This window comes from Molothrus aeneus, chromosome 8 (genome assembly GCF_037042795.1).
Source record: "Molothrus aeneus isolate 106 chromosome 8, BPBGC_Maene_1.0, whole genome shotgun sequence".
Classification (NCBI taxonomy): domain Eukaryota; kingdom Metazoa; phylum Chordata; class Aves; order Passeriformes; family Icteridae; genus Molothrus; species Molothrus aeneus.
Window position 1 is genome coordinate 20999457 of NC_089653.1, and position 23885 is coordinate 21023341.

Here is a 23885-nt window from a genome sequence, read left to right on the forward strand (position 1 = left end):
GCCTCAAACTTGTTTTTTTCTGGTAAAATGCAACATTAGCTGAATTCCTCTTCTTCCAGTTGATTTTTGGTCTTTAAAGTGTTAAAAAACTATTATTAATTTTTTAGGTTTTTCTCATTCCTCTGTGGAAGCTGTATGTGTTGGAGTAGATTTAGACTACTCAAAAGCAATGAAGCCATGGCAATTAATGAGTGCTGAGGAAATACTCTATTTTTATCAATCATTTTATTATTAATGTATAGGTCCTTTCACAGTTATTATATTCCCTTTACTATGAGAAATGCTGCCTTTCTTCTTAGAATGGGTCTTTTCCCTTCTTATACACACTTGAATCTCTAGGAAACCAGGTATGGGTCCTCCAAAATCGTGCTTGTTATAATAGAGCAGACTGGAAAAGTGACAACAGACCAAGGCTAGAGTCTGCCCTGAGTGCAGCCTTTCATTCCTTCTTTTCCACTTACATTACTGAGAAAAATGGCTGTGATCTGTGAAGTCTGACAAGTACTAAAGTTTTTCAGTTAGATTTGAACTGTTTTCATTAAAAGGAATTGAAAGAAAAGAAAATGAAAATAAATTTTTCTTACTGGTTTTCTTGTTAAGGGGGCTATTTGGCAGAAAGGAGAGCAGGCAGAGTATGGGAGGTCAAGGGTTGGCCGGGAGTTTGATAAAAAGATTAAGATTCCTCTAGAAATCCCAGCATGTAGAGCATATCAGAAGAACAGTGGTCATGGAGACCAAAGCCAGAGAAGCTGGGTATAGTTTAAACCTATGGACAATGATTTCCTGTGTTCTGTTTGTCCTCCAGACATTTCATGGTTTATACTAGTTACACTACCTCTCTACTGTGGCATTTGTAATATACAGGCTTTTACTGGCACTACTGAAAAACAAGCTGCCAGCAAAATCAAAATGGAAAAAAGTAAGAAAGGATTTATACACCTCTTGCCTTTTTATTATCTTTGATTTCCAAGGGAGAGGGGAGGATACAAAGAAAACCCCAAATAAAGCACTTCATAACTTTTTGCAGTAGTCTGCATCACAGCTTGCCACTTTTGTGCTGCTCCTTCTAAGCCCAAATTAATTGATGTACATCACGGAGGTCGTGATGTTGGCCTCCTTTTGGCAGCTATGAGTGAAGGATTCCACAATGTTTAACTTCTAAATTATGGACCACAGCTTTAAATAGTTTAAAGGTTTAGTGTTAACTAAACTCAAAAGTTTAGTGTTACAAGATCCTTCCATTGAAAGCTGCTGAAAATGAAATGGCTAAATCAGCACCATTATGGTCTTTGATCCAGCATCACCAGGGATAAATGGGTTGGGGAACAGAGAACACAAAGTCTTCAAAGTAGAGTGGCAAAATGGAAAAGCTGTGATGCAGTACACAGGTTATGGTCTTAATGGTTCCAAAAAGCCTCATAAAGAAAGGAAGAAATTGCTTCTGTGGGCTAGAGCTTGGAAGTCTGTGGGCAAACAGGCTGAGCCATCTGTGTCCATGTAGCTTCATTCACATACTGTGAAAAAATGCTTTCATTTTTTGCTGAAAACCTGTATAGCTATATTTAGCACTGTTCCTGTTATATACATACTTTCAACAGTGGAAGAGATGCTGTTACTACAGGCACTCCTGCACTCTTCAGTTTTTCCCTTTATATTCATGTAAATATAATGTTGGTGTTTTTCTTTTGGCTTTAAGAAAATGAGTGATGGAGATGCCTGCCTGTGCTTACCTATTTTAATATATTACTTGTCTGGTTTAAACTCTAGTATTCACTCTTGATGAGGTGATCAGGAAGGGGAAAGTTTGATGTCCCATTAAAGAGTATGGTGAGGAGCAAGTAATATTTTTTCTTTTGCTGGAAACAGATTTTGGAAACAGGGTTCACAGGAAAGCCACACATTCATTACTAAGTGACAGCTGGATTTTGCCAGCAACAAAACCTGTTTCTAAGACAAGATACAGAAATTATTAAGAAGTCAGGGGAAAGAACCTTTAGTTTCTGATGAAAGAGTGCATAAGGATGCTGAGCTCCTTTGAGAACACATAGTGTCTCAGCTTTCTTCGCAATTCATTATGAGTTTTTTTGGTTCATTCTGACTCAGATGAGGAAATTCTTACCTAAAATAGATTATTGCAAGGTGGTTAGAGCCCTGAACATGAGAGATCTTGGCTTAAATTTCTTTAGAAAGAGTACAGGGCTGAATCTGATTATCCTGCTTGTGAAGTTATTGTATAAAGTAAGCAGAAGTGTTCCATTTCCTGCTGTGTTCTAAGTGAAGATCTGGCATTTCTTAAGACATGTGATCTTTCTGGTGTGTATTGTATAGCTGTGTGTGCATGAGTAGGTACATGTAACTCCCTGTCTGTCTGTCTCTTTCTCTTGCTCAGCAGTGGAAATGCCCATGGCATAGAGAGGTAAACACCTACACTGATGGATTCCATGCTGATCTGTCCATTGCTGTCAAAGTCAGGCTGCTCCAGACATGCTCAGAAACAGATCATTCCGACACACAGGGAATTTCAAGATGAAAAAGTGACCAAGGCAGCTGCAGGATTATGCAGCAGCTGCCAAGTTTTACACTGCTGATCAAACCTTTGATGCCATTTTCTAGTGAGTTCTTATCCTAAAAGGCCTGACTTCTCCCAAGCATCAGTTCCTTTAACTCTTCTACTTTATAGAATTCCATCTGTCTCATCTAGGTTGAGATTTTTCCAAATTAACATGCTACATCCTATTTTAGATTAGATATAGGAATTTCACTGAAAAAAAAAGAATTCCAGTTTCACTTTATTAAACTATCTCAGAAGAAAATTTAGAGCAACAACGTATACGTTCCAGAAGAACATATTGGATTACATTTTCAGATTATATAAAATGATCCTACTTAGCTTTAGCAGAATTAATCCAGCTAGCAACAATTATGAATAGTGACAGCATGTAACACTAAATATGGAATAAGATTCCATTTAATTAAAAATGACTGAGAATGCTAGTGACCGTATTTGATTGATTTTTCAGTAATTGATTTAATATTTTTCTAAAAAGTCATACTTTTCCTCAATTTGAACATGGATTTACTCCAATATCAATGCTATTGATGTGCCAGCACTCAGCATATTTAAGTAAGGGTGTGCAGTCATTCTAAAAATGGAAAATTGTTGAGAGTCTTCACATAACTGTTCTAAAAAATACATTTAGTTTTGATGGTGTTGTAAATTTGAGAAATTAAAATGCCCACACTTTAAAACTTGATTGTGTAAACAGGACCTACAGCACTTTATGGTGTACAGATCAATCTGAAATGTGCAAGGAACTGCAGATTCCCTGACTCAGAGTAATGAGAAGGATGCAGCTCTGCAGCCAGCAGTGGCCAGAACTTCATACAGTCTTCAAAGCTGACTGCCCCTTCAGGCAATGCTTTTTCCAAGTGTACCTAAGTGCATTTCACCTTTACTTTGTGGGGTGTTGGTGATGTCCACTGTCTAATTATACTAGGTTAATTGGAAATGCTATCCCAATGCATATGACCTAGGCTTTGGCTCCTATTAATGGTGATACCCTGACTTCTGGTATATACTGTGTAGTGTCCCAAATCTCCAAGAGCCAAAAGAAAAATGAAGCAAAAAATGAGAAAATACTCCTAAGTAGCTAACAGGTTTTTACCAAAAATGGGAAGAATATTGATGCTTAATCAAAGCATGAATTCATCAATTATTGGTCAGTGATGAATGATATTAAAATTGTTTTTATTAGCATTAAAAGCAAGAAAATTAACTTGAAGGGAGTATAGCTTCATCAAAAAAAGCAGGAAAATAAGCAGTTATGCATTAACACTCAACAGCTGTTTTGAGTCTATATTTGGAAAGAGCAAGCATCAGTGCCTTGTGACATTGGGGTAAAATTAAGAAAAAAATGCTGTTTTAAAGATAGATGTTACAGAGCACCTGCTAAATTTAAGCATTTTCAAATCATCAGACTGTGAAACTAGTAATACAAGAGCAGAAGCTACATAAGGAGTTTTCTCATATCAGTTTATAATAAATCTTCATAATCAAGAAAAATTCCAAGCAAGTGAAAGAATGCCAATTCAAATAAAATAGTTATCATTAAAAAGGCTGGCTCATTGACCCATGAAAAGCCTATAACTGATTTCCAGTAGAATAATGGGATTGTTAATTTGGAGCTATCATCAACAAAAAGCTGGAGGCTAAAAATATAATAATACATATCAGAGTCTCTTCATGGAAATCATATCTCGTTAAGTGTTTTTGATATGCCTTTTCTTTGGGGGGGGCAGAATTATAGTTCTGAGTGATAAAGATAATTTTATTACTGTAAAGAATTCTCTAAGGCATTTAAGATATTGGCATGTAAAGTTACCACACCTGCACTAAATAAAAGAAATAATAATCAAATTCTGGTTTTAATACTGAAGTATTCTTCCAAAAAATCAGTTCTTTGTTACCTGGGACATTAAGAGTCTTATCTGGAGACCCTTTGTCCTGGTCCTGGTCCAGATCAGAGGGAAGGGGCATGGCCAGACCCTAATGTTATTCAATACCACTTTCCATCATTGCCAGGGGTGGGGGAAAGGGACTTTGTCTCTTCTTAGAAGAAGGATTCTCCTTCCAGTGGGAGAAAGTGTGGTGGTTGAAATGGTCTGGTATTTTACATGCAAATAATTTCTTTGTCTTATACCTTTTGTTATTAGTAGTGCTGCTGGTACTGTTTGTTGTCTTACCCCATTGCTGTTTCCAGGAAATTGTTCTTATCTCAGCCCATGATCTTTGCCTTTTGTGTTTTCAGTTGGGGAGGAGGAAGCAAGAGGAGTGGTTTTATCTGGGCTACTGAATGGGAGAATACCATTCCTAAACTACAACTGACAGCCATCAAATAAAACCACTTATAGACACTCTCAGTTCAGTTGTGCAATTTAAAAAAGCCCCTAATCCAGAAGAAGAGAATGTGTAAACTTTTGAGTGATTTTAAAATAGAAACAAAGAAGTGGTCCAATGACCTAAAGAAGTGGGCATTCCCTCTGAGCAAAAGACATGGGCAGGGATCTTCCATCTCTCTGGAGACTCCAGACCTTGTCACAAGGAAATCTCATGCAGTAGTTATGGTCCAAATGGAATCTTCCACTTTGGAATGCCTCAGCAAGACTGTGCACCGGACTAATAATATTTTTCTAGATGTCTGCCACATAGGAACACATCAATTCTTACTCAAATTTCTGTTGACATTAACTAGAAAAAGGCTTAGGAGAAAAGGAGGGAGGGGAAGAATTGCAAATTCTATCTCTTTAGTACAGGGCAGGACCTCACTACTATCAGATATCAACCAGTGCAGATTTCCCTCAAATATTTTTCCAAAGTCTGAAGCTGTTTCATGTCTCTCCTTAGCCCAGATTTGCCCTGGCACAGTTCCTTGTTTACTGAAGTTGCATTTCACATGAATTTTTAAGACAACTGTCTAGAAACTCTGGAATGACAGTAAAACCAGTTCAGCAATTCAGTGTGAACAATATCTTCTCTTCAGGGCTTACTCCTTTATTGTGATATCATTGAGTCAACATTTGTAAAGGAACAGCTGCCAAGCAGAAGAGTTGATGCTATGGATCATTTTCAGAAGTGTTTTGCAATTTTAAAATTATATCAGCCAAGAGTAGACAACAGCACTTGCAACACATCAAAACAATTGGAAATGGCAGAAGTCAAAGACTGGAAGGCAATCCGTGTGGATCTGGTGATAACCCCCTTTGAGCAATATTCATATGCTTTGTTAGGCTGGACAGGCTCCAGGGTAAGTAACCACAGCACTGTATGTTGTCTTAGCATTGCAAACACATTTTTGTTGTTGCAGGACTATTCAGAGTTCATGTATTAAAAAAAAAATATTCCTGATGTCCACACATCACATTTCATGTTGTCATCCACCCCTGGTTGTGGGTTGTTGGAGCTGATGAATTCATTACTAACATTTATGGATGTCTCTCTAGGAGAGTTAAGCTCTATTTTCCTTGAAGCTTAGTGTTTAGGTTTATGAAATGGAGAGCTAGGTTTTTGGTCAGTTGTGTTATCTTTTACATCATGATGCTGTTAACAAGCAATTTAAGTGGTTACTGAGTAGAGATGATTTGGAAAGCGTCACATAATTACAGGAAATTAAACATTTGAGGAAGAGATACTCTGAATTGGAACTTAATTTGTTTTGTAGGAAATTGAAAAAAAATTGATATCTTTCTTTTTGGATTAGATCAAATGCTTTGTTTCAGTTGCATTTTAATTGACTCCTTTAAATTGTAAAAAACTGTAAAAAATTAAAATTAGACATTTGTTTTGAACCAGAATAAAATATATTTTGATTTATGTTTTAATAAGAAAGCTTGAAATGATAGCTACTTTCTAAATAGACACTAGTTAGCTGGCATAATATAAAATAGTACACTATTTTCAAAACAAAAAAATTCTACCTAATGCAAACTCAAAACTCAAATGACTAATCTCTCTCCAGACAGAATTATTTTTTGATCTGTTCTACTTTCTTGCCTTCTGATGTTAATTTTTTAGGGAGTGTTTACATGGTACAATGGAGAGCTTCTGAGCCAGCTCTGAATTATCTTTTTGATGTGCTGGAAGCAGTACTGGTGCCTTGCCACTCTGTTCTACTCAGGTTAATTGGAAGCAGGATGTTTTAGACCAGGCCAAATGTTGAAATTGATGTGTTCTCCTGCTGAATTTGAGTTACTTCACTCACTTTTTTGAGATAACAAAATGTATTTATTTGGATTTTGGATTAAGTTCTGCAGACTTTGGGGTCCTTTCTTATCGTGGAAGTGTTTGGCAACTTAAAAGCTCTTCTCTCGAGTCTGTAGATAGGAGTCTACACTAAAAACACACAGTGTGAGGCCCTTTGGATGAGTAGGCAATGACTTCATTTTTCCCTGCCTCACTGAACTCCTACTCCCTGTTGGGCTAATTCACCAACAGACTGTGGGAGCCCATCACGGCTTTACTTTCTTATACAGAGCCCAACTGCTGTCACAGTAACTGACTGCAATGATGGACGGATGCAAATGTTTGGATACCTTATCCAAACATTTCCCTTCACATGATTGATTTTATCAGACTATATTCCTTTAATAGAAGTAATTTTTGGTCCTTAGTTTATTATTTGGTTTTGTGTTAGAAGGTGCAAAAGATAAGAATTTTGGTTTGTGCATGTGTTTGATGTTTGCTTTATCTTTGACAGCAATTTGGACGTGACTTGCGGAGGTATGCTACACATGAAAGGAAGATGATATTGGATAACCATGGATTATATGACAGGAGAAAGGTACTGTTAATTCTCAGAAATAAAGCTAATGTGTTTTTATTTCCGAGTGTGCATTTCCAGTTAATTTTTTATATTCAAGTATATAGAATATTTTAGCTTGATTATCCATTTGTTGGTAAATAGTTCCACCTTCACATGATTTAGTTTCACTGGAACAGCCTGATTAAATCTGAACAAGTAAGTCTGGAAATCCTTCATTTTTTTTTTTTTTTGGCAATTGTGAGTTAATTCCTGAAATGTAACAAGAAACATGAATTAGGCATTTGTCTTTGATAGGAACTGTGCAGCCTTCACAGAGAGAACACATAGTTTGAGAACAAACTATCTGCGAGTATTTGAAAAAGGCACTTCACTGCCCCTCTGTCTCAGAAGGAGAGATAATTTCTGTGTCCCCAACACACTTTCATCTCATATTGGTCTGACATTGCATAGGAAGAGGGGATATTAAGTGGTACAGGCTCAGTTAGAAGGAAGTTTTGAGGAAGTTTTTGCAGGATATGACACTAAGTAAGGATTAGGGATCATCCTGCTTTTAAAGCCCTGCATTCAGAAGTCTGTGTGGAGTTCTCTTTAGTCAGGCTTGGCAGCCTGGGGAGTAATTGGTATAATTTCTGGTATAAAGGCTCTTGGCTGCAGTTATACTGATCTCTGCATTTATCTGGCTTACTGTCTGTATTTGTATTAGGCCATTTAAATAATAAGCAAAAATCAATACTGAAGATGCTTATTGATATCAATTTAGGGAAAGGCAAAGTACCACATCAAGATTTTACATTAATCTTTCCTATATATTCCTTATAGAATGGAGGCTGCTTTCAGCACCCCTGCTCACATGCAGTATTGTCTCATGGCTTCTTTCTGAGATGCAGGAGTGATCTAAGCCATCACTCCATTTCAGCTGTCTCCATATGTGCTCACCAGGTCCAGATGCAGCTATAGCATCCTCAGTTCACATGGAAACCTGGGGAAATGATCAGACTAATTATCCATTTAGTCAGATATCCTGTCGCCAGCAATTGTCAATACTAGATGCTTCAGAAGAAAACATAAAATCAATAGTAGATAAATATGCTATGATGTGTCTAAAGAGGATGTTTCTTCACAAACTCAGGGATGATGTCAGTGTATTCCTGTCTCTCTTTTATATTTTGAAAGTATTCAAAATATAAAGGCTTTTCCTCAACATAATATGGCTGATGTTATTATCTGCACATTCCTATCTGCTCTGTTCAATAGTTTTTTGGGTGTAACAAAAAATGGCACTAGGGAAAACCAAAGAATTTTGGAGGAATGCCAGTGTTATTTTTTGTATGCAGCAAAATTTGCCTGCTTGGTGTGTGAGTATGTATCCTTATATCTGCTGCTTTTACTCAGAGCTCTGAGACTTTCAGAGATGAAAAATGGACACAGTTCTTTCATGAACAACATCAATCAGTATTCCTTTTTCTTGACTATGTTTAGGCTCTATAACTGATATACCATTAAAATCTTTCTGGGGGAGGAAAAAAAAAGTGAGTTTCCATGTGTTTTTGACTAGATTAGCCAGGATGATTCACAGATAAATGATGAGTTTATCTTCACCGTATGCTCTAGGAAGATGTTCTTGTCATCCCAAATTTTCAAGTAAAGAGCTGAGGCAGAGAAAGATTTAAAGTCTTAAACATTCATTGATTTCAAAGGCCCTGCATTTGCGGTGTCCAGCCTTAAATTTCTCCTGTTGAGTATCTGCCTTGGAAATTTGAAAAATCCAAAGAAATGTGTATACCCATGTTGCGGTTCCCCAAACCATCAGCCGTAACTGTAATTTAGTCTCCAGACCTTCTACATGTCTGAGTCTCAATTTACATTTCCTCAGTTCCTCAGCTGTACTGCCCAAAACTGAAGAAATTGACCTAAAGAGAGGGCTGAGAAGAAAAAGTCAGAAAATTTTCCTTATTCCTTATCATAAGGCAGGAGTTCTTGACAAAGGCAAAGACAAACCAGCAAAACAAAAACCATACTGAATGAAACCCAAAACACCCAGACCAAATCTCCAGGGAAGATTTCAACTGTCTTGACCACAAAGTCCTTAATCTATGATTTCCATGTATCAATTGAGGCACATGGTTGGGTCAGCTGTTCCTTTCAGGGAGGGACTTTGCTTTCAAATCTGTCATCATCCCCCCCTTGTTCCCCAATATCTAGGTCTGCCATTTCTCATTTAATTGCAAACACAGCTAATTTACTTCCAAAATCTGTTTTTTGCTGTAAACCACAGATGCAATGCAGATTTCGAACAGAAGAAGTTGTGTTAATATGTTGACACAGCAGAATACTGTTCTTATTTCTGCTGCAGTCTCAGAAATAGCTAAATTACATTAGCTGATATTTTCCACACAGAAAGAAACTTCTCAGGCAGATATGCAATATGAAAAATTTCAGACCAGGGAGCACTGAATTTATAATCTGCTTAACACAGATTCTTTTTTCAAGTAGTGTTATTCTAAAAAGAAGCAGGGAGATAACTCTCTGGCAAGTATATGAATATTTATAATCTAATGTGTTAAATTCAAATATATTTAAAAATATTTTTAACTTTACAATTTTGTATTAGGTTATTCCCACAAATGACAGTTTGAACAAAACCCTTCCATACTGCTGCCCAGTGTGTACTAAGATCAGAAATGTGCAGAATACAGCAGTGGTGTCTGTCTGTGAAATTTGATGGCCCATAGTCGAAGAGGAGATGTTGGCAGTAAATTGTGTGGCTGCCAATTTTATTCATTTTTAGGGTCATCAGAGTAGTTAGCTTAAAATAAGTGATAAAAATAAGCTAATTTTGCACAAGGGAACATATGCCCAAATTGTAAAATGTTTAGGGTTGGTTTGTTAGTTATTTTTTACATTAAACTATGAAGAGCAGAGAATCTACTTTATTATAATCCTTGTTCTTTTCTTTTAAAATTGCTTGACTCGTAGGGAACAATAAAAACATGGGTATTTTATCTGTACTGCCTCATAAAATTGGATTGGAACATGAAAATTTGTATTTCATAAGTGTATTTCTCTTTTTGAGATGAAATCTTCCTTTCTTAAAGCTAAAAAAAAATCAAGAAGCAGATATCCCTTGTGCAAGCTGCTCAAGATCCCTCAACACAAGCTTAATTAGGCTTAATTAGGCACCATATGTGAAAACTGAAATACATCTTTTCCATATTTCCTGGTCTGCTGAAGAGAGGTCATCTTAAGTCACTGGCTCTGTCCAGGCAGGCAAACCTTCATGCACAGCTCTGACAGTCCCTGGGGTATTGACTGGGGTAGAATTTGGGAGCTGGACCAAATCCTTTTTGCTTCATTCTTTTTCTTTTATTAGTCTGTGTGTGCATACAGAAAAAGGTATAGGAAGATCAGGAAGTGTCAGCCTATTCCTTGATCCTGCAGAAGACCAAGTTCTTTCCTTAAAAAACACTTGCCTGTCATCATTTAAGATTTTTCAAGTCATTATAAGAAGTTAATAAACCATGCTATAGCAGATATTATTTGCTCTTATTTAATTTCTATTTGGTGGAATGTAACTGTACTTGTAAGAGAATGTTATTCATTACAAAAGAAAACAATTTCCTGATTTGCTCGACATTTCAATATATAATTCAGTGTACTTTATACTTCTATATTAATATTTATCAGCTGTTTGGCCCAGATGCTTGCACTGTGGCCCACTGTTGAAACGTGATGGATGTCAGAGAATCCCAGATTCCAGTGTTCAAAGGGCTGCAGTAGGAGAGAGTCCTGCTTACTTTAATGTATTTCCTGAGGGATTCTGCCAGGAATTGGGAGCATTAACACAGCAGTTAGGAATCAATTACATAGCTTTGCAGATGGGAACAAAAGGAAGAGAAATTTTCTCCAGGGACTTGTTACAAAGTTACACTGTGAAATTATTCCTCAGCCTTGATTTTTATTTCTTTCTAGTGTGAATCTTTTTCATATATTGTTGGTTTTGGAAGACAGTGTGCAATTATCAAACTAATGATTTTTTCAGTTCTGTAATAAGAAGGGCATTTTATAGATTTTCCTTTCTTAGGAAAATTGTGACAAAAAAAATTGAAAATTTGCTACCAATTATCTGTCAGCCTCTTTTAGATAAAAAGATGAGTGTATGTCCAAATCTGTGTGTCTGTAGAACTGTGTACTAAAGGTATGGAAATTAGCACTGGTATATTCCAACCTGAGGTATGTAGTTCCTGTGATTTACACCAGCTGGAGGTCAAACATCCCCACTCTTACAGAATAGAGTTCACTGATCAGTCACAAGGAAGAAAGAAAAGTTGTACATTCCCCATGTCTTATGGTAGTATTGCTGCTACAAATGGCATGACATTTTTATGAATGGGCAAATAAAATTCTCATTGTAAAACTTTCCCTATTAATGAGTGAACAATATGCTCTATAAGAAAAATAGAGATGATTTTGCAAAAAAAAAATAACCCAAACCATTTTTACTGTGTGAAGCATAAGTCAGGTCAGCTGAACAGTAGGCTCTTTCTTGGAAAACTTAAGGTCCTTAGTCTGTAAACCAGGACATCAACAGTTGTCTTGACACTCCTCTGTGTTGGATTAGGAGGCAATTATCCCTTAACCCACAATGAAATTTTTTGTGTGCAATGTGCATTGTCTCTGGACTAGTGGTGTGTGTACTAGGGCATTGTTGGCAAGTTTTGACAACATCCTGACAGCTTTTTACCTGGGTGAAATAGAGAGAGATCTAGTGGATCTAGCTGTTTCGTGTCAGGATGGCATATGGAACAGTTTCATAGCTGGATTGGAGCCATGTAGAAAGTGTCTCTCTCCTGCATTTTATCCACCACTCACTTATGGAAATTCTCAAACCAAGTGTGAGATCGGATGATTGAATTAGTCTTGTAAATTCTGATTCATAACTTGTATAAACCCATTTATTTTCATAATATTCCAGAAAATCCCTTTCAAGTCCAATTATTACTTTATGCAGCTCATGGCAGCAAAGAGAAGTGATGTAAATAATTAGCATTGCTTATTTTTGTGAAAGAATAGATGGAGTTCTTGGGGTATAATAGATTAATTGAATTATTTGCATATGAATGTTCTTGCACTGACATTGTCGGTTGATTTTTTTTGTAAGAGAAGGATCATGAGCTCAGTGTTATTTTGAAGAGTCATTGAGGCAGAAAGCAGTTATTAATTTTATGTCCCATGTAAATTTAAGATGGGAAATAGGTCCCTTAATGTTTTCTATTAGAGAAATATTGGAAAAAATATGACACTATTCAGATGACTGATTGATGATTGATGACAATTTTGCATTTAAAAAACCTTGTATGAATTTGAATGGCGTGAAATGTTATTTAGTTGTTGAATAACAAGCGAGGTGGTTTATATAACTGTTCTGAATAACAAACTCACAAGATGCTCAGAAAACTTCATAATGGGACCCAGCCTTTCAAGCCATTAAGTGCTGTGCAGTTATACTGAATATAGTAAGATTCTGTGATCCCAGATTTTTTAAGAGAGAGTTTACTTTTCCTTGGGCAACCATAATAAGCATGAAAGGGGAAATTTATCCTGGGATTTCTTTCCCACTGTGAAGCTCACATGCCCTCAATTGTCACCATCAGTATTGCAGTGTCCTTTACCATTTGCCTGCAGAGTGAATTCCTATCTACAAAAAACCTGACTGACTTTTCAGGCAGGGCTTGTCCTGCCTGCCTTAGCAGGTATCTGTAAAGCCAAAGAAAGGTGTTACCACAGCCCCAGTAAATGGCTGTTTTTATGGTAGCAATGCTCTGGTGAGCTGGCTTCAGGGTGTCTGAGTTCTGCTACTGCCCATGTTTTGCCCAAGTAGCTGCTTCACAGACAACCTCTGTGTTTGCAGCAGGCAGCCCTTCCAGCCATGCCTGGAAACATCCTTGAGCCTCTAGCCTCCCTCATAATATTCCAGTTTTTCTGTGGCTGAGTCTGCATCTGTGTTGAGACTTTTATTTTGGAACATGGCTTACCTGACAGTGACCATGCTGGTGCAAAAAGTCACTTTCATGTGTTCCTGTGGTGGCTTGGCTCAGAGGACAGAAACTGCTCTGAGGAAGCCAGACTGATTGCAGGTGGCTGGGCGGTTACCTGCACTGCCAGAACTTTGTAAATATGTCTCCTAATAAAAAGCCGGCTTTGTTTTTCAAGCAGGTATTTTTTTCTTTCACTGCCCAACACGTTACTTCTCAAAAAATTTTATCATCAGGAAGATCTGTCTATGATTTTTTTAACCTCATTTTATTACATGAAGTTGTGTAATATTCACAGTGTTTAATTGTGTATTCAGTAGTTGCAGTCTCTAAGTCAGTTTTTTGGTATCATGTAAGAAAATCTACTCTATACTACCTTTCATTGAAAAAGTTGCTTGCAGAAGTTTACTTGCACAGTTAAAGACACATTTTTTATGATTCTGTAAAACTGGAAGTTATAGTCTTATTTTGGCAGATGCTGCTCTAAAATTATAAAGTTATAATGGTGATATAATCAGCCTTGAGAACATCTTGATGAATTAAACATGCTGCAGCTGCAGAGTTTGCTTTAGACATCTGCAACAATGACTGGATTAAAGCTACAGTAAACATAAAGATCCAAAATTTATAATATTGATTTCCACTGTGCTCTCTACAACTACCTGAAAGGAAGTTGTAGCTCTGTGGGGCTTGGCCTCTTCTCCCAGGCAACAGGGACAGGACAAGAGGACACACTCTCAAGCTGCATCAGAGGAGATTTAGATTGGACATCAGGAAGAATTTCTTCACAGAAAGGGAGATTGGGCATTGGAATGAGCTGCACAGGGAAGTGATGGAGTCACCATCCCTGGAGGTGTTTAAGGAAAGACTGGAAGTGGCACTTAGTGCCATGGTCTGGTTGACAAGGTAGTGTTGAGTCATAGATTAGACTTGATGGTCTCAGAGGTCTTTTCCACCCTAATAGATTCTGTGATTCTAAGATTACTACAGTTAAACCCTGAGTGATTGTAAAGAGATGCACATACTTTAATTAATGTTTTAATTCTTCTCACTCTCACTCAGGAAAGTGGAAATTGCACATGTGATTTGGGTGATTTTTTCCTTTTGCACCTGGTCTATTTTTTAAAATTAAGAATTAAAATAATCTACTTTTCTTACCTCTTGGTAAGTTAAAAAATGATTATGCATTTTCTTACGTGCCTAAGTGTGCTTCTCCTTAGCATTTTAAATGTTTCTCATACAGCATATGATTGGTCATTTTTACAAAGTTTGCATGTAATTCATGTATATATTTAGCTAAATCTAATCTCTTTGCAATACCAAGCTTTACATCTAGCACAAAGATAAAAGTACCTAATTGTCATTTCCTATGCTTGGTGTGTTTTTTGAGCAGTTCAGTGAAACCTGTATTGCTAATGAAAAGACATCTCTCAAAATGCATAAGTAGGTGCAGATCCTGAATATTTTGACTATACCTTTTTACTCATTTTAATTTCTAGAGCAGTAGACAACCAATAATTTTCAATTATGTTAATTCAGTAATTCAATCAGTATGCTGGGCTAAGTTATTGAATGGGGGGTAGGTTACTGAGTCTCATACTTTTGGTCAAAAGAAAAAAAGTAATTAATTTGAGAAGAAGCTAGGTAGAGAGAAAGCTGGAAAAGGAAGCAGCTGAGGACCAGAGAGGAAAATGGCATAGGAGGTGGGAGTCAGAAGGGGATGGTGGATGTACAAATTTGATAAGTACTTGCAGAGTGGCTGGAAAAAGCAATGGGGAATGGAAAGGGTAGATTTAATTAACAGCTCCATTGTGGAAAGGAATCTAGGTTGGTTGAAGAGACAACTGAAAAGGACCACAAAAATAGAATGACAGGGAAGAGATGTAAGTGGAAGTTTGATGGACTGAAAAATAAATTAAATTCATCAGACTAATGCTCTAAGCTGGCAACAAGAAGTAGGTAAACGTTCTGCTGCCCCAAATAACTGAGTAAACCATGCATGTCTCACTTAACTCTGGGGATGGTGTGAGAGCAGCCTAGAGCTACATTAGAAATCTGAGAGCAGACATCAACAACTTAGCATAGGAGAGTAGCAAACACAGGGAGCTAGAACAGATACAGATTATAAAAGCTCAGTTTCCTAAGACTGATTGATCCCACATTGGTCTGCAACTCAAGATTGTGTCAGTGCTGTCAGCAAATATTTGTTAGCCCTGTAGCACAGTACATTTCCTGCCTCGTGAACAAAGCCTAAGCATCTTACAGGATTTCAAGAAAGCAGCATTTCTTTGAAGAAATGAAGTCTCTATGCATAAACATAGGAAAATTGAATTAAGGTCAAAATTCAATCCACCACATTCTGGGATTTCTTAAATTGCATGTCTTTGATTTTGCAATCCCAATAAAGTTCTTCTGTAGTTGTTTGTTTATAGTAATCCCATATGAATTACTCACAACTGAGTTTTGTTAAATCCAGGATTCTGCTTTTTTCCCATTTCATTCAGCCTTACAAAGCTTTATAAGGTAAAATACAAAAAACCCAACAGTATCTGACAAAGCTGCTGTAAATAGCACAGACTTAAAGTGAAATGTGTGTATAGCTAAAGTGAAAAAGGAAATAGTCCCTGAGAATATTTTTAAGGACTCTGTGGTAGTACAGAGATTGTCAGAGAACTGCAAGGACAATAAATTTTTGATCTGTTTTTGTATAAAACTGTGTGCTACTTAACTTGTTAAAATTTTTGCCTGTGCTGTCAGACAGGAAGTTCCAAGTTTCCTTTCACTTTGTGTGCCCCAAACTAAAAACATTTTAGTCTGGATGGCAATGTATTGTGGAACGTTTTTAATTTTTAAAATTGTAATGGGACATTGGAATGCATAACAATGTAGTGCTTTGCAACAAAGTAACCACAGATCTGTCATTTTAAACAGACAATAGTTCCATTTAATGTACAATATGGTCTTGTTTACAAACTAAATTTTAGCAAGTTCTGTTAAGTCAACAGATAATGTTTTTTAATATTTTATTTTTCAAACTGTCAGTACTTCAGCACTGGTCTTTTTCTTTCTCCTTCTTCAAAACTACTTGGAGTAAGTTGATTGCATATGGAAAACATGAAGATATTTTGTTACACTGTGTTATGATACAGCCTGGTAAGTGCCTAGAATATTCTAATATTAGCCTTATTATTCTATTTTATGTAATTAATTTATTTGTTACTGTTCAGAATTTAATATCAATAAGCCTCTAACAAGAGCTAGAGATGAGTTTAAGAGAAACATTCCAGTCTGGTATTTCTGATTAAAAGCACAGGACAAGTCCAGTGGTAAGATGAAATGAGAATTTATGATTATGGTTTCTATTACATTCGAAAATTATTCATCCCCAGAATTATTGGAATAAATTCCACTGTATTATTTTGCATCAATACCATTACATATGATTTTGCCTGAGGGTATCAAGTCAGTGGGTAGTGCTTGCAATACTGCTTTTTCAATCATGCTTTGTTATACTGTCATTTCAAAAAGTAATTCTTCTCCTCTCTGATTTATTTATCATCTTGTTTGTAGCTGGCTTAGGAACAGATTAGATTTTATTTTAAGGCCGGCATGCCGATGTGAATATTACTGCAGAAAATACCAGTTAAACCTTAAAATTACATATGAGATAATATATAGTCAGAGAAACTTCAGGTTATTGCTACTGAAAACTGTTATGATACTGTCAAATGAAAAATGCACTGTGTCTGCAAATGTTGTGGGATATTATTATTGAATTTGTAGACATACTTCACATTTCTAGCACAATTAGTACTTCATCATTTATGTTCTATAATTATAAATTTGTTTGTGCTGTTGGTAGTTTCATTCACAAACAGCTTAAATAGTAAAATGTTTAATTACAAGTAAAGCAAAAATCAACAATAGCCAGTCTTAAAAACAAACCTCTTCAAAAAAACCAAATGAAAAACATTGGGAAAAGCACAGAAGGAAAAATGCTTGAAAGGTGCTAGTCATGTTGTTTAGGAAAGTACTAGAGGACAGATTGTCAGATGTTGTAACTATCCACAAAGTATGAACAATGTGTGCTGACCATAATGAAGGCAAATTCTGATAGGTAATTACTGCACAGTTCCTTGGGGCTTGATTCTGTAATGTTTTTATCATCAAGCAATGTTTCATGTTGAGAGTGTTTTCTGACGGAGTACTGGTTGAATGAGCTGCTGTCCCTCTCAGCAGATAGCAATATGAATATCAGGACCATGAAGAAGTTTCATTTTTCCATGGTACTTTCCAGCACTGTTCATGCTATTCAAGACAATATTTGAGTACAATTATTTGAAAGCTCTTGCATAATGACAGGATTGTATGCATTTTTATATGGAAATTGCTTTACTTAGCCTTTTTTTCTTCCTCTGTTTCCTCCCCATAAAATAATTTTGCTTGCTGTGAAGATTACTGAACACAGTGACTCTTGTTAGCACTTTGTCTACCTGATGATCAGCTGAAGGTTTTAGAGAAGTAGCCACTATTTTACAGACCAGTGTTATGTTGTATTCCCATACTTTCACTGTCTGTTGAAGGCACTCAACCTCCTGTCAGTCAGTGCACTGCAGGAATTTATGGGTCTTCCATAAAGCTTTCTCTGCAGTTGCTTTACAAAATTCTGGGTCTGTAAGTGGTGTAAAATTGCAAAGCTATTTGTTATGCTGAGGCTCAGAGCAGATTTATGTTTTCCACCAAAGATGTACCACATTCAATCTTGTAAAGTTAACAGTAGCATAGAGAAGGAAGAGAAAATTGCTGGCTTCCTGCTCAGTGTTTGCAGAGCCTGCTTTCACCTTGCTCAGGGCAGATGAGCAGAGAGGAATGGAGTGGGCTGTGATGCTGAAGGTAAGGCTGCCTGGCACAGCATGACAGACCTGAATGACAGCTGGAAATCCTGGTGCATGGGCTGCAACTGGTCATGGAGAGATCAAAGAGATGCACCTTCATCTGTTAAAAAGAGATGGAATCATAGTGCCTGTGGCTTAACATTGGTATCACTAAATTCTGATACTGATGTCAATAATTTTTAAGTGTTGATGGTGGCTCTGGGCTCCTCTTAGTAATTTTAGTAAAAGTCTCTCTCTGTTACCATATGTATTCCTTTTTGACATATAGCATATAAAACACAGCCCACTCTCCAGCTTAAGGTGATGCTCAGTGACTCAAGTTCCACATGGTAAGGGTAGAAAATAGCATAGAGCTAGGTATTTAGGGAAGATTTTAAAGAAATATGCTTGGGAGTGGATAGCTTTCACTCACATTATTTGCATTATTATAAGTCACTGAATAAATCAATATAAACCAAGTAATTATGCTTGTGTTTAGGTTAGTAAACTCAAATATAGACAAAACCACATGATAATTAAGTCAGCAAAATGCTTATTTTCCTTGAAATCAGTTCCTAGCTATTGTTATGAAGAGTCATTATGCGTTTTCTGATAGGTTTCCTCAGACCTTGTGGCTTATACTTTTTAGAGCTCCTATCTGCACCAGTTAACCAACAAATTCAGTCTGCAAAAAATCACTCCAGAAAGTGATTGCTTTTTGATAATGAGGAAGGTGGGAATCTCTTTTTGCAAGTAAACTACTATTGAACAGGGAATAATTGAAACACTCAAAGTTTGCAACATCCTTTTTCCCCCCTTTCTTGCAGCTGCTCCTTTTGCTGAGTCACTTTCCAGGCACTTTCCTGCACCTTCCTCTCAGAAACACTAACCCACTTATCCATTCAGATGAAGATAAACTAGGTTAAGCTTTTTTTTCAACCTGATGCAAGGCCCTAACTAAGTCTTAACTAAGGCCCTAATAAGTTTATCTAAAGTATTGCTCTATTCTAGGTGCCCTTGTTTGCTTTTTCACTGGCTGGTGGTTGGAGTAAATTTGTGTGGCTCTGTAAATTTTGGCTTGAGTAAAATGTTCTGAATCATTATGTTAGATATTTTAGTCTGAGTTTGCATCTACCTGAATTCAGAAGTGTCTGAACTCAAATTCCACTGGAATTTTCTCTTCACTACTTTCTTCAGTTTTACCTCCCTGTCTTATTATTATGTGTGTTGGACTCATTCTCCGTGTGGAAGTTGCTGAACTGCAGCAGCTCATCAGCATATTCAGTATGGTGAGAACTGTTAGCATGGAGAGGCCCTTGAGGAGGTCATTCAAGTCAGTCATTCAATAACTCATCCATCCAGGTTTGGCTTTAGCCTTTTTCTACCCTGTTACTGACACCCTCCATTCTGTCCTCTCCTGCTTTTTTTTTGTTTTGTTTATTTTTTTAACTTATTTTTAGAAAATGTTAGTAGCATCTACATATTTATGATTCCAGGATAAGCCTAATTAAATTTGACGGAGATCAAGGATATATACAACTCAAAGTGTTTATTCTGGGACTTGCAATAACTTAATTGTCAATAAATAGAATGTCCAATTAGTTGTGCCATGGAGTGAATTTGGATAATTTTTCATCAATCAGTCTGTATAATCTGATTACCTCTCTTCTGATTGACCTTTTTGGGAAAAGATGTAAGTCTGAACTAAAACTAACATATGCTCTGCCTGTCTGTCTTATCTTCTCTTGGGTTTTCCTGACTCAGTTGCTTTGACAGTGGTCCTTGTACTTGTCACATCCAAGGATTCTTAGACATCTGCCTTCAATGTATTCAATGGTTGCCTTTGGAACTCAAGTTTCTGTTTTAAAATTATGCTTCCCTTGCTAGGGGATGACTTTTTTATGACCTCTGTGTTTTCAAGTTTACTTTTTGTTGTGAGCTGATGGAGGTATTCAGGCTCGTGAGGCAGCTCAGGCTTCCCAGTGGGAAACAGCATTGAACTTGTATGATTTCTTAAGGCTTGTTTGCTAAAGTTCACCAAAAATTCAGGCAGCTCATTGTAGTAAAATGGAAGAGCCTTTGGGATGTCTTTAATTTTGCACTGAGACCTTCCTTTTCTTCTCACTGGATTTGGGTACTTTCAGGCACAGGCACCTTTAACTCTCAAAAATAGCAAGTAAATGCAATTATATAGGTAGAAAGCACTAGGTGGGTGCCTACACAATTTAGCTTTGCAAAATTTGACCAGTTGATGGAACAACATATTTATTGCTTTCTGGTCTCTTTGTCCTTTCTTTCTTTCTTTCTTTCTTTCTTTCTTTCTTTCTTTCTTTCTTTCTTTCTTTCTTTCTTTCTTTCTTTCTTTCTTTCTTTCTTTCTTTCTTTCTTTCTTTCTTTCTTTCTTTCTTTCTTTCTCTTCTTTCTCTTCTTTCTCTTCTTTCTCTTCTTTCTCTTCTTTCTTTCTCTTCTTTCTTTCTTTCTTTCTTTCTTTCTTTCTTTCTTTCTTTCTTTCTTTCTTTCTTTCTTTCTTTCTTTCTTTCTTTCTTTCTTTCTCTTCTTTCTCTTCTTTCTCTTCTTTCTCTTCTTTCTCTTCTTTCTTTCTTTCTTTCTTTCTTTCTTTCTTTCTTTCTTTCTTTCTTTCTCTTCTTTCTTTCTTTCTTTCTTTCTTTCTTTCTTTCTTTCTTTCTTTCTTTCTTTCTTTCTTTCTTTCTTTCTCTTCTTTCTCTTCTTTCTCTTCTTTCTTTCTCTTCTTTCTTCTCTTCTTTCTTTCTTCTCTTCTTTCTTTCTTTCTTTCTTTCTTTCTTTCTTTCTTTCTTTCTTTCTTTCTTTCTTTCTTTCTTTCTTTCTTTCTTTCTCTTCTTTCTCTTCTTTCTCTTCTTTCTCTTCTTTCTTTCTCTTCTTTCTCTTCTTTCTTTCTTTCTTTCTTTCTTTCTTTCTTTCTTTCTTTCTTTCTTTCTTTCTTTCTTTCTTTCTTTCTTTCTTTCTTTCTCTCTTTCTCTCTTTCTTTCTTTCTTTCTCTCTTTCTTTCTCTCTTTCTTTCTCTCTTTCTTTCTTTTTCTTTCTTTTTCTTTTTCTTTTTCTTACCTTTCAGGCAGACCTCATTTCTGTTTGTAAAGAATAATGTAGAGCAAACCCCAAAATTTTCTTGCAATTCTGATCATACAGTAAATGAAAATGTGACTACTTCAAGATTCCAAATGTCTTTTTATTTCTTTTCTCCTCAGTATTTTGTGGATTAAAAGAAGTTGCTTGGGGCTATTGTCATGTATTACATTTAATATTCATATATCGAGAAAAAATTTTATGCACTACAGCTACTTGTTTAAAAATACTTTTACAATGGTTCCTATGGCATTCACAGAAATCCTCCCATAAAAGTGTGGGTTATTTGCACCTCTTCTGACTTGTTGGTTTTATTTCAGTATATGGTTATTTCAACATTTTCACAGATGAGAATAAATTTAATGCTCTTCCCATTTATTGTCAGAACCTTGCACTGAACTCGATGAAATAGGACCACTGAGGACAGAAGATAGCTGCAGTCAATCTAAGAATTGCAGGAAATTTTGAAACAAAAATACTTCAGTGCATTGTTTTGTGGATATGCGATTGTACAGACTTCCTCGATGCAGTGCTCAGACTGTCTCACAAGCTGAATATTTTCAGCTTGGTATGCAGGAGTTTAGGTCAAAATAATCCAAAAGTCACAAAATAGTGAAATGTATACCCACACTGTCAGGTATACCTTATAAAAGGCTGATTTAGTAAATACAGCTTCTTCCTAAAGTTTCTGCAGTGCTGGTGTGACCCATGTGCCCTGGTGGTGCATCAATACCTGAACTGGCGAACTGGCCCAGGGGCAGAGAACAGGTGGGGTAACACTTGGGTCGGGTAAACACCCAGAACATTCCCACTGGCAATCATATGACAGATATGATGCATTACCTCAGTTTCTGCCTTCACAATTCTTTCTGTAAGCCCCTTTTGTTAATTATTTTTTCAAGAATGCAAATGCTGTTTGAGCAAATGGGATCAGAGAAAAAGGGAGTGTGACCAATTTAATAGCTTTGTACTTTTAGTCTGATATGCCATTGAGGTATATTCTATCAGTTGTGGGTCTGACATTATGGTGCACTGCTTCACTGAATGCCATGGCCTTTCATATCTAAAGAAGCTGTTGCAAGGAAAGTAAGCAGCATCATCTTTTTGTCCCAATTATCTTTAATTAAAACTCTTCAATTGACTTGACATAAGTGGGGACTTGTGAAGATGTCACTAAAGTGACAAATAAATATGTAAGAAATTTAAGGTGCATTGTGGTATCTTTGACCATGTCTGATTAAGCAAGTCCTATTGCTATCATCATTCATCTACAACTGAATTTACCCATAAATCTTATTTTTAGAATGGACTCTGTCCAAGCACAATGAACAATTAAGTTCCAAGTTTGCAAATGACAATCTGTCCTCTTCTTTTCTGTTGTTCATTTATCATAGTCTTGCTTACGGCCACTGTAATAATTTGAGATGTAAAGTGATGGTGGTTTAGACAGCTTGGTATTTATCATTCAGTGTACTGGTAGAACTACAAAGTTAGGTATGATCATATTGTCGTTATATCTCCACTTTATTAATTTTAAAAAGAAAAGGAAATATTAAGGTAATTAAACTGATGTGAATATGTATCACATGTTAAACAATATGAAAATCAGCGATAAAAGACAAAAATTAAATTTAAAATCCTTAAACATCTTGTGTAAGATTTTGCCATTTTAAAGCATGCAGCATAATCCTGGACACAAAAGTAAAGGTTAGAATAAATATGTATGTTAAGGACATTCTAGGTGCTTGACTAGAAGCAAAGTTTTATCAAGGAGTGTTTTGTAAATTCCCAACAAGGTACTGTTGGCAATAGTTTCCATGCCCTTCCTCCCCTCCCCAATTTATTTCATGTAATAGTACAGCAGAACGAGTCCAGACAGACCTCAGTGTTCATGGTCCTTCAGGGTCCTTTGCAAAAGGATGTGCCTTGTATACAATGTTATAATTTTCAAAAGGATAATGAAATATGCTAGAGTATGACTGCATTCTTTCTGAATTACAGCTGTGAAGCATATAAAAGTCAGGTCTCTGAAAAGAGTGGGGAAAATGGGATATTGAAGGAGATTACTTGGTCTTTAAGGGCACAATTTGGCTGTGAACAAATTTTCCAATATTTTATAAAGCAGAGTTATGCCTGTAATCAATTAGGAAACTTCATACTTAATTCTTGTTCTTCAGCTAATACCAAGGATTATAAAGATTTAAAGAAAGAAATTAATCAAATTTCCACCATGTGTCTCATCTTCAGAACAGTGGATTTCACATGTACATACAAACCTGGAGTACTTCACTCTGCAGCAGATTCTGCTGGTTCAGAACAATCAAATCCCTTTTCATTAATGATAATATGTAGTACTAACTTCTATTTTTGAGTACTTCAAACTAATTTTCTAAGTTCATCTTCAGATGGGTTAAATAGTAATGAAATGCTATAGTGACAGGCTAAGACTTATTCATAGTATTACTCAAGTGTAATAGAGTATTTATTTTGATATTGGGCAACACACTGTTATTGCCAAGCAATTTGGTAATAAACAGTTTGGTATCAGTCTGCTTGGA

At 36.3% G+C, this 23885-nt stretch overlaps 1 protein-coding gene across 4 annotated transcripts in view; it reads left to right on the forward strand.

Annotated features, from left to right (window-relative positions):
• DNTT (DNA nucleotidylexotransferase) overlaps positions 1-23885 on the forward strand; it is a 127967-nt gene that overhangs the window by 97800 nt on the left and 6282 nt on the right. For all 4 annotated transcript variants that reach the window (XM_066554508.1, XM_066554507.1, XM_066554506.1 and 1 more), the window contains 2 exons: positions 5541-5804; positions 7254-7337. In XM_066554508.1, coding sequence (XP_066410605.1) covers positions 5541-5804; positions 7254-7337 — 348 coding nt within the window. The remainder of the gene's footprint in view (positions 1-5540; positions 5805-7253; positions 7338-23885) is intronic.